General features: G+C 42.1%; 1 protein-coding gene across 1 annotated transcript; it reads left to right on the top strand.

The window, feature by feature from the left end:
* On the top strand, positions 1 to 9,148 carry mccc2 (methylcrotonyl-CoA carboxylase subunit 2). Its single transcript, XM_029161823.3, has 17 exons — positions 1 to 231; positions 1,400 to 1,466; positions 1,566 to 1,650; positions 1,991 to 2,092; positions 2,281 to 2,408; positions 2,545 to 2,657; positions 3,308 to 3,421; positions 3,497 to 3,561; positions 3,725 to 3,824; positions 3,918 to 4,013; positions 4,578 to 4,650; positions 4,733 to 4,809; positions 6,527 to 6,593; positions 6,834 to 6,990; positions 7,434 to 7,548; positions 8,109 to 8,194; positions 8,813 to 9,148. The coding sequence occupies exons 1-17, from the start codon at positions 100 to 102 to the stop codon at positions 8,928 to 8,930; spliced, it is 1,695 nt and encodes a 564-aa protein (XP_029017656.1). The 5' UTR covers positions 1 to 99; the 3' UTR covers positions 8,931 to 9,148.
* The last annotated feature ends 2,207 nt before the right edge of the window (positions 9,149 to 11,355 follow it).

Here is an 11,355-nt window from a genome sequence, read left to right as displayed (position 1 = left end):
GTGCATAAATATTAACCAACGAAGAAGACCACCAACGGCTAGGTTAGCTAGCAAGCTAGAACTTGCAAGTTGTACGTTAAGTTAAATGTAAGACACAACATGTTCGTTCACACAGTCAGACCGTGGCTGCTTCGTTGCCGGGCTTTTCCTTTGGCTCGCACGAGGCCTTACCACGCGGATCAAGTCGCTCGTGTCGGCTCTGAGCTGGACAAACAGTCTGCAGAATATCAGGTAGCTTAGCATGTTTGCTAACTCAAGCCGCATTGTACGGTCTCCTACTGTGTTGTGCGCGTCAGTTGTCAACAGCACATGCATAAAGTGTCACCTAACGTCAGCGTAGACGAGTTGAGCAAATGTTGATGTGCATATCGAGGATATTTAGTTAAGCCGTCAGACAACGCAGACGCTAAATTCAAGGTCAAAAACCTTGGGCTTTTTTTCCTAACATCGTCATAATAGCTTGGCAGCTAAGCCTCTGCTCTGCACCTGAACGCAACGCTTTGCCTCCAGGACTCAACAACACAGTCCTGCTGGTTACTTTTCTTTACGTCATTGCATGTATTCAGTCACTGCTTTAATGTGCAATCATCAACGAGCACCAGATAGGTTGAAGAGACCCCAAGTTTTACAAATAGACAGCCAGGCTCTGATTAAAGACAAAATGCCATGTTTAAGACGTAATCTCGGGAGCCAATGGATGTGTAATTCACCCAATAATTCACTTGAGTGAAGCTACACCAGAAAAGGCCACTGGGTGGCGCTACAGACCCACTTTGTGTGTTAAGAGCTTGAAGATACACTTTCATCTCGCTGCATGAACGTCCTCAGTTTGTGCTGTCAATCAAATGTAGATTCTGTGCATAGATGTTCTCTCTTTGTGGGTTTTCCCCTCACAGAATCCAAAGACGTGCTGTTGATTCTAAAGTCACGCCTGTATGTGATGGGTGTCTCCACGGTTTATGTGGTGGAGCTGTCCAGGTTGTACCCTGTGTCAGTAGTTACATCTCCAGCAACCTGACAGCAATGGCAGTTTAATAATTATAATCTTGACCCTTTTCTAATGGAAGAGTTCTGCTATTACATTCATCCACAAAGACAGAAATTAAATATTAATTATTTGTTTCTGTTATGAACAATGTAAAATAGCCATTTAATATATACATAAGTGTCTGAAAAGCCCCTCTTTTCTTTGAAGTACATGGCTGCTTTTTCATGATGGCTAATTTTTCCTAGTCCAGTGCAAAATAATTACTTTATTCATTCAAAAAATGAATAATAGGCTGAAGGGTTAGAATACCTTTCCACAACTGCTGTAAATATTAATTTGTCACTTTTCTGCAGTGTGTATTCAGTTACAGCTGTCAACTTAAGCTCTGTCATGTTGTGTCATGTTTTCCAGGAGAATTATGAACGAATGCAGATTCTTTGTGATCAACTCAAATCCCGCACAGAGAAGATCAAACTAGGTAGGTGTGAGGACATGCTGTATTATTTGGTACACTGAAGTTGAATTCATGCTTTTCCATACTACACATTTTAATATACTGCTGATTTATTTATTGCAGGAGGGGGAGAAAAGGCCAGAAGACTTCATACATCCCGGGGGAAACTCTTGCCTAGAGAGCGTATAGACAGACTGCTCGATCCAGGGTAGTATCATTTACCTGCACCTTGGGTTTTGAATATTAACATCATGGCTGACTCATAGCCAGAAGACCAGGGGAATACAATTTGTACTCCTCCGGTTTGACGTCATTCCACGAGCATGGTGCAGATGTCTAATGTCTGATGCGTTTAATATTCCCTGTCAGTTTATTGTAGACGCCTAAAATAATCCTTTGTTGCTACAGACATCCTGATATCATGTTTAAAACTCTGAATGAAGTGTAAATATGTTACCTTTTCAACCCTGTTTCAAGTAAAATGTACAGTAGCCCATATTTCAAAATGAACTGTATTACATGACTGTTTTTGTTTGGTTTCCTTAAAGGACCCCTTTCTTGGAATTTTCCCAGTTTGCTGGCTATGAATTGTATGGAAAAGAAGAAGTCCCAGCAGGCGGGATAATTACAGGCATCGGGCGTGTTTCAGGGTCAGTACTACTAATCTTCATGGATGTTATTATTCTATGTACCCTAGATTATGACAGTGTGCGACTATTAAAAATCAGAAGCAAAAAAGCAGAGAAGATTTGTAATTAGCTTTTGCTATTCTCTGTTAATACTATATTTCACTGTGTGTTCCAAGTGCAATAACTGTGTGTATTTTTGTTTTGCTTAGGGTGGAATGCGTTGTTGTTGCAAACGATGCCACTGTGAAGGGGGGAACCTACTACCCAGTAACAGTCAAGAAGCACCTGCGTGCACAAGAGATCGCTAAGGAGAACCACTTGCCTTGTATTTACTTGGGTAAGGATTTCTGTGTTGGTTGTACTGGATTGACTGAGTGTAAAGCAAGTAACATGTACCTACAGAGAGGGGGGAAAATGAAGGTTTCATTTAACCGAGAGGAATATTCTTAAATATGTTGATTTCCTTCTTTTAGTGGATTCTGGAGGAGCGAACCTACCCAGACAGGCAGACGTCTTCCCAGATAGAGATCACTTTGGCCGCATCTTTTACAACCAGGCCACACTCTCCTCAGAGGGAATAGCGCAGGTGATGATTGTGTTTGGTTGGTCTTCATTTCATTATTTGCCTCACAGTCACTGTCATCTAAAATAGTTTGTCATGTATGTGTCAACTGTGTATTGGACATTTTTAAACACTAGTCTCTTGATTCATAACAGTTCAATGGAAAAAGACAAGGTTGTAAAATGTGAGGGAGCAGAGATGGTCGATTTAAATGAACTGCACGGCTCTAGGTTGTTCATCTTTTTATTATCTGCAAGCAGCCAAAATCTGTCTTGTTACTCACTACAGAAGAAGAGCCATCCTTGTATTCTGAAACAAAACAAAATGAAGGCTTTTTAAATGAGAGAGGATAAATGTGAGAAGTCAGGTCTTGCTCTCGCATCTCTCTTTCGAGGATAAACACAGTTGAATGCATACGTACATCTTCCCTCGACAGGATGCCCTTTAATTTTTGGAGTTTTCGTTCTCTAGACACATTTACTATCACTGCCCTTTACCACTGCATTGCTCTGTTACAAATGAAAAAATATGTTTTCAAGGACTATAGAAAACAGTTTGTAAAGACAGGGACACGCTACAGGTCAGTGTCTAAACTCTCAGTCAAGTGTGAAGGTGCAAACACTTGAAAGTAAGTTTTATTGTGTTGATCTTTGAATTTTCCTCCATTCTGTTAGATTGCGGTTGTAATGGGCTCCTGCACCGCTGGAGGAGCATATGTTCCAGCCATGGCTGATGAAAGCATCATTGTGCGGAAGCAGGGAACCATCTTCCTGGGGGGGCCGCCGCTGGTCGGTTGATTCCCGTTACAGTCAGAGTGGTGAAAGGAAGTAGGTGGTGTTGATTGTTTCAGTTTGTCTTGACAGGTCAAAGCTGCCACAGGAGAAGAGGTCTCTGCCGAGGATCTTGGTGGTGCTGATCTTCACTGCAAGTATGGAATCCCAGTTTGACTGTTTCATAACATTGTTTAAATTAAAGACAAAATTCTAAATCTGATGTTAACCCTTACAGGTAAATAGAGTTGTAATTCTTTATTATTAGTATTTTTAATACATTGGAAAGTCCTAATGGCTAATTGTTTCATTGTGCTTTAGAAAGTCTGGTGTGACAGATCACTACGCTTTAGATGATAACCACGCTCTCCATTTGGCACGAAAGACAGTGCGAAGCCTGAACTACAAGAAACAAATTGAGGCAATACAAGCCGTCAACATAATACAGTCAGATGGAGTTGCTCATGGTTTCGTTGTTCTTGTGTTGACAGCGTCCCTGTTTGTTAATCTCCAGGTCACCACAGAACCCACTGAAGCCCCTCTGTACCCTGCAGATGAACTCTATGGCATCGTGGGAGATAACCTGAAACGCAACTTTGATGTCAAAGAGGTATTTCTTCAGTTTCTGGCGTCAGCTGAGGATGACGACAGGTCGTGGGCTACACAGACAGAAAAATGTTCCTTCATATTTCCACTAGTGACTGAACATTCACCAGTCTAGTCTGAAACCATTTAACAAAATGATGATGATGCTCCATGTGTGTAATGGTCCATTTAAAATCAGTTCTACTTCTAATTCTGCTAAACAGGTGCTTCATGTTCGCTCTCCCATCACTTAGTCAGCAGCTAAACCGGTAAAGGTTGACTGAGACCTTTCTTCTTTGTGACAAGTCAGATATGTTCCTGTTGGTGTGAAACCTCTTGCCTTTGATTGTTGATGTAACCCAGGGAGCAAGACTTGCTGCTAACTGTAACATGTCACACTTTGTAAAGCACTATTGGCACCTCATTTAGGATGCCGCTGACTGCCTCTTCTTTACACCACTCTTTCCCTTTTCAGCCCACTGCACCTTTAAATCACTCAAGTAAAAAGTGTAGCACCAGCTGTTTCTCTTTTTCTTTCACCAGTTCAGTTGTTGGCTTTTATAACGCTGTCAAATGTATTTGATTGCAGGTCATCGCCAGAATTGTGGATGGCAGTAAATTTGATGAATTCAAGGCTTTCTATGGAGACACACTTGTTACGGGTATGTGCACTGTCATCTTTCCATTTCTATAACATGAAGAAGCTCATTTGTAACCTCACCTCTACTTTATCCACTGGTTCAGGATTTGCCAGAATATTCGGTTACCCTGTTGGGATTATTGGCAACAACGGAGTCTTGTTTTCAGAGTCTGCGAAAAAGGTACAGGTTCTTTAACTGGGAGATGATTTAAATATTAAAGGTGTATTCTCCACAGCACAGATCCAGGTTTCTGAGACCTTTTCACATACATTAATATGACAAATATTAAACATGTTGTATTTTGCACACATTTTTCAGAATGCACTGCTCATGTGTTTTTAAAATGTCAAGGATTTAAGCAAGGATACTGAAGCAGTGCAGATAGTCCTCCCCAGAGAGTTGCCGCTTACACCACTGAATGCTAATGTTTCTGTCTTCAGGGGCTTTAGTCTTCATAGATGCTTTGTACTGACCCTTTACTGTCAAAGCACAGATTCTTTCATACAGTACTTTCTCAAATTGCACTTGTCTGGGCCATCTTATGAGCACCCTGATGAATGGCCTAGTAATAACACAGCATTTAGAAAGCATGGACAAGAGACAATCATAATTTTCATTCACTTAATTTGCGAACCAATCTGCCGTGAACACGGCTGAACTTTTCACAGGCTTAGAAAAGATGAGGAGCTGAATTAGTGATTATAAAGTAATACCTTTTTTCAAACACATTTCAAATTAGATTACGAGCTTGAACTGGAATAAATGTTTTTTGATTCATTTTTTTGTATGTGATCTCAATATGACAGTGTGAGCACTGCTTATCAGATAAATCTAATTACTGCTGAAAGGGGCTGACACAGAGATGTGGAACAGACATGCTCGCGGAGCAAATCCGAGCAGTATCAATACAGCACCTGCATTTCAAGATGCATTTTCGAGGCACATTGTCACCACTTAGGACATGCCCAAGCTTGTGTTATTGGAACTGTTAAGTTGTTGACAGCTCTCACCCAGGCATTTGTGTTTGTATAAAGACGAAGCAGCCGTGAAAAAATTAGATTTCTGCTGCTGTTCACACATTTGGGAGCAAACTGATGGATCGTTTTTCACCAAGTGACAGTTTCTAATAGGCACCCGTCTCTCACATTGTCTGTGACTTGTGTGTACACTCTCAATGCACCGCAAGCCAGGCTGGGTCCCTGAAAGAAAGCCAGTCGAAGCAACTGCTAGCATAAAGAAAACACCTGAGTAATTCAGCAATACAAATATATGGAAATGAGGCGTCTCCTAACAGCGCGCAGGCCTTTGTGCTCATTTGCCTGTAGCTCCTGGCAGCTTTGTGTTTTTGCTGCAATTTCTGGCAAGATTGAAGACCATTCAGCCTCCCCTCATTCAAAGTCTAAATCTAGCAAGTGAGATACAAAACCATTGTGATGCCAGATGACCTCCCCCTCAGACGGTTGAGTCTCTGGTGTGACTGGTTTCATCTCAGACGTGAGACTAGTCAGAGGACACGCTCTTAAGGAGTAGTTTGCAAACATTAAGCTGATTTTACTTATTTTTATCAGATGTTGAGTTTAGGCTATGTTTTGTGAGTTCCTATTTCCCAGAGAGCCCGTTCTCTGTGCTGTGACTCAGACACCGCCGGCGCATCCAGTGCTTCTCTGTAACTCCTGTGCCTTAAACGCATTCTCTGTTACATATGTACCTCCTGTTGTTTCTGGCAGCCTGTTTAAAGTTTGTATTGTTATTTCTCGAGAAACGAGCAGAATCAATCGTTAACACCCTGTCATTTCATTTGAAGGTAGAGAGAGTACAAGCCTAAAACCTCTTTGTTCCTGCAGCTCCTTCTTGTTGCAGTTAGACCAGATTCATTATTTATTGTGTTTCTTTCCAGGGAACACATTTCATCGAATTATGTTGCCAACGAAACGTTCCGCTTATTTTTCTCCAAAATATAACAGGTCAGTGGGAGCGCTTAAAATCTGAGGTTTGGGGGTTGTTGGCATGTACGACTTTATTCTGTTGCACAGATTCTTCCCTTTGTTATATTCCTATTACTTCTGTCAGTCCGTCATCTATTTATCCATCTCTTCATGATTTATTTTTAACCCACCCAGTCTCTCTCCCCTGAGACGATAACACTTTCACGCTCGCAAAGTCAACCCACTTTTTTCATTTGCGATCTCTCTTCTCAATCCCAGGCTTCATGGTGGGTAGAGAGTATGAAGCTGGAGGAATTGCCAAAGATGGAGCTAAGATGGTAACTGCAGTGGCCTGTGCCAACGTACCCAAGTTTACAGTCATCATCGGAGGCTCCTACGGTGCAGGAAACTACGGCATGTGCGGCAGAGCCTACAGGTAATAAGAAACTCCTGATCGATGGATGTTGAATAAAAGGAAGGCTCACAACAAGATGATTACGAAGGTTTGAGCTGGGCCTGTTTTCATTGTTTGTTGCTGTGCTTGTGGTTGAGCCTGGAAAATAATAAAAATGAATCTCTAATGCTGCAGACATGCAGCAGACTGCACCTAAACTTACACCTTTCTGTGTGAAATAACACAAGCCACCGTCAACTGTGGCTGAATCCAACGAGGGACTTTCTTTTTTTGTGTGTTCTGCTTTTGGACTTTGATGTGTTTGGATTCCTTAGTTCTGCCGCAGTCGTGCTTTTCTCTCATAAATATTTCCTAACTGCAGTCACAAGTGTTTCATCTGTTTTTGCCCAAGTTGTGCTTCTGTCATTTAGGTGGACATACAGTAAAGACAAGCAAATGCAAAAGCAAACATCTTTCTCTTTCAGCCCTCGATTCTTGTACATGTGGCCCAATTCTCGGATCTCCGTCATGGGAGGTGAGCAGGCAGCCACTGTCCTGGCCACCGTCACCAAGGATCAGAGGGCACGTGAGGGGAAAGAGGTAATGATTCATATTAATCTTCCCATCTGTGCTTCACTGAGAGGCTTGAATTAGCTCTGGTGGGTTTGCAGCCAAAAGCATAAACACCATGAAAGACGAGTTTCTTTTAATAGTTTGACACAGCATTTACAGTATAAAAACACAGAATTATATCAGTGTTTATTTTCAGATAAATTTGAACTTTTGAAGGAAAGCAACAGAACTTCGCCTGTCAGCCTCCACCGTAACCTTCTTCACATGTTTTAAGATAGAGAGGGAACATGAACTGTACAGCTGCCTCGCTCCCTTTGAAATGTGAGCAGGAGTTTCGCTTGTGGTTTTGTTCGTGGAAAATTAGATTTGGGTGGAGAAATCCATACATACACTTTTCCATTCAACCTGAGAATTACAGTACATGTAACGATTTATCAGGAAAAAAATGTCTTTGATTCGTTTTTTGGTTAGATTAGATTTTGAGTTCATACAATAGTTATTGTTCAAAGAATTACAATGATGTAATAATTGTTATTATTAAAATACATTTCAGTTAGTTTTAAGCCATGGAAACGTGATTTGCTCAGTTTACAGCGGAGCAGGAGGCTGCCATGAAGGAACCCATAGTGCGGCGGTTTGAGGAGGAAGGAAACCCGTACTTCTCCAGCGCCAGGTGGGTCACGGGGCTTCGTGCCTTCAGGCTGTGCTGGTGGTGGGATAGTCGGGGGGGGGTTAGTTGGGGGGGGACTAGCACCCGTTGGGCCTCTCAGTACCACCTGAGGACGTCCTACATGCCACAGCCTCAGTGATGCTGCTGATCATGTCCCTTAGCAATGAGGCCTGCTTTTGACGGGTCAGTGATTACGTCGTGACTACAAAGATTAATAATAAAAAAAAATATTAAAAAAATTATAAGAATAAAAAAAAATAATAATAATAATTTACAAGCGAGGAAAACATTTTCTGTTTCTAGTGTCTGAAATGCTGCCTCTGACAAATTAGATTCCCTTCCGCTGGTTTCAAACCCTGTTATAACCAGTTCCGTTTTATGGAGTCCTGGAGATTGACATCGCTTTAATCACGGCTCATGATGGGAAAACAGGATCCAGCTTAGAAGAAGCAGGTTTCAAAAAGAAAAGCCCCTCCACAGGCGTATGGAGGGAGTGACTCACAGAATGGAACATCTCGCTCATAGTGATAACAGAATGTGCGATGATGACTAGACGCTGCAGATGAGTCAGGTGCTGTAATCTGCCATCCAATAACGCTGTGCACATTTAATTTTTTCCAGACTGTGGGATGACGGGATCATTGATCCTGCTGATACTCGCATGGTTTTAGGACTAAGCCTGAGTGCAGCGCTGAACGCACCAACGAAGAAGACACGTTTTGGAGTCTTCAGGATGTAACGCTCCTTCGGCCTGTACAGCCGTGACTCTGAACTTTTACTGTACTAATATTGTTAGTTAGTATTTTTGACATGTTGTTATTATATGAAAACAGACATAAACAAGGAGAATAAAAAGAAAAGTGATGGGACAATTGAACCTTTGAGTTAAGTTGTGCCTTAGCTGTTACTGAGTAAATATTAAAGGAATAAATTAAAGCATTTTAAATTGCAAACGAACATATGCTGTGTTTTTTTGTTCTGCTATCAAGGACGTGTACATGATAGAGTAGCTGTGTTCAGAAGGGGGCGCTGTTTAGCCATAAATATTTAATGCGTCTACTTCTACATTGATAATCACTGGATTTGATTTTTTTAAGGTAAATTATTTTTTAATAACACTAAGTTATGTTCTGGCTTTGAAAACTTTGAAACATTGTTGCTGCTTTAAACATTTCTGTAGACGTCCGAGGTTTGTTGAATTATCTCTACACAGCTGCCTTCTGCCTAGAGACACTAAAGGCTGACTCCTTTTTATTATTGTCTAAATATTGTGCCATAAATGAACCAGGACGCAGTCTCCCACGTTCCATCCAACGGTCAGAGATCATTGTTTAATGGAGCAAAAGCGCAGCGTTTCACTTTACCAGCTGGACAACTGTTTTCTCCTCTTCCTTTTTATCTTGTTTACTGAACATATTGCAGACAGTTGGTTTGCTCACATGCTGGTTCAGGCCATGCGTTTCCTCCACCAACAAGTAACACCTTTTTCCACAAGGCCAAGGATTTGGTGCAGCAGTGGATGCGACTGTTAGAATATGTTTATTCACATGCTTAACTGGAAGCCCTTCCTTCTCCTCTGTGTGTGACTGTGGATGGTTCGCTGAGGCTGTGGAGAGTCTCACCTTAGAGAGCAGAAATAACTCAGGCTGTGTGTGTGCGTGCGTGTGTGTGCAGCACACACCCACCCACACACACGCATCCATCCTCCAACACCTCCTACCACCACTTTTTAAAGCCGGTTTGCTGGTTTATCTTCATGTTCTTGCACCAAATGTAACTGAGAGGCGTTGCCAAACAGTGTGAACAAGATTTTATTTCATTAAAGTTTCCAAAGTGTAATTATTTATTTATAATTAATTATATATTAATTTGATTTCCATATAATGATCTCCATGTCTTCTGCTCTAATCCAACCTTCTCGCTGATCACGGCGGCTCCTAATTACAGTAATAACTACTGGTGGCTGACTTCCAGATGAGGTGATCCCTTAGTTTGGCCACAGTGTCTGGCAGGGCTTCCATCTATTACTGAGGCTTCTGGCTTTGAGGTGAAACGACATCCTTTTCACCATGAAGTGGGTTGAAAGGTGACAGGGACAACGGGCGCACAGACAAATCCTTGCTTGGTTGAAGAGGCAAAGAACAAAATCCCAAAACCGAATCCACATTTAAAAGACTTAAGTTTTAAACCTGGTCGTCATGATCAGAACCACAGAACGGGTTAGAAACAAATTCTGAGTCTAAACTGTGTCCGTGCTGTGCAGCTCGCAGCTTTTTAGTTGTCCTACTTTGCAAAGAGCATAATAATACTTTGTGATGTTGTTTACTCTCATTGTTCATTAAATCTTACGTCTGTACTTGCATAAATGAGACAAACTCCAGGTGGATCGAGTGAAGTCATTTACCTCAAACACAGTATTTGTATTATCAACAAATAACCACAATGTAAAATCAGGCCACGGTTCGTTTCTGACCTCTATTTGTTCTTAGATCAGCTGTAACAACTCAGCCTAATGATTCATTCATGTCAACTAAATTACAGGCAACGTGATTCAGCAGCTCATTCACTCTATGACAGATATGTTTGGACAGGGTGACTCATATAAAGTCACAGCCGCAGCCTAAAAATACTCACGAGTGTGAACTTAATGTCCAGGTCCGGGTGCGAAGTGGATGATAGTCTGATGGAAGCAGGTATTTGAATGAGTGCACGAGGGCCGGGCTCCCCTTCCTCCCTGCACGAAGCCGCTGCATGTCACCGAGCACGCAGGTGCTCTGAGAGCCTCCCCTGGATAATTAGTGCAGTGACTAATGCGCTTCGGGTGGAATCACAGTGAGGTCAGCGGACGGCGTGAATGATGGGATCTTTTCTCCCCTGATGTCACGGTCATATTCCAAGAAGACAGCAGGAGTCATCCATGTTTTATGTTTTGTATTAGACACGTTTGTAAATAGATATAATTTCAGTCAATGCTCATTTTTATTTAAAGGACATAAATGGTCTTTAGACCTCTGCCGCGTCTCCAGAAAGCAGACGTATCTGAGCGGGTCAGATGCCTCGTCCCGCTCCTTCCTCCCCCACAACTTTCCGTCCCGGGTCCTGGGGGAAGAGGCTGCAGCCTCCGGCAGCAGCTGCATCCTCCTTCCTCGGGCCTGTGCGCGCGT

Source organism: Betta splendens, chromosome 9 (genome assembly GCF_900634795.4).
Source record: "Betta splendens chromosome 9, fBetSpl5.4, whole genome shotgun sequence".
NCBI classification, from domain to species: Eukaryota; Metazoa; Chordata; class Actinopteri; order Anabantiformes; family Osphronemidae; genus Betta; species Betta splendens.
Note: the sequence above shows the minus strand (reverse complement) of the source record. Positions and strands in the feature narration are given on the sequence as shown.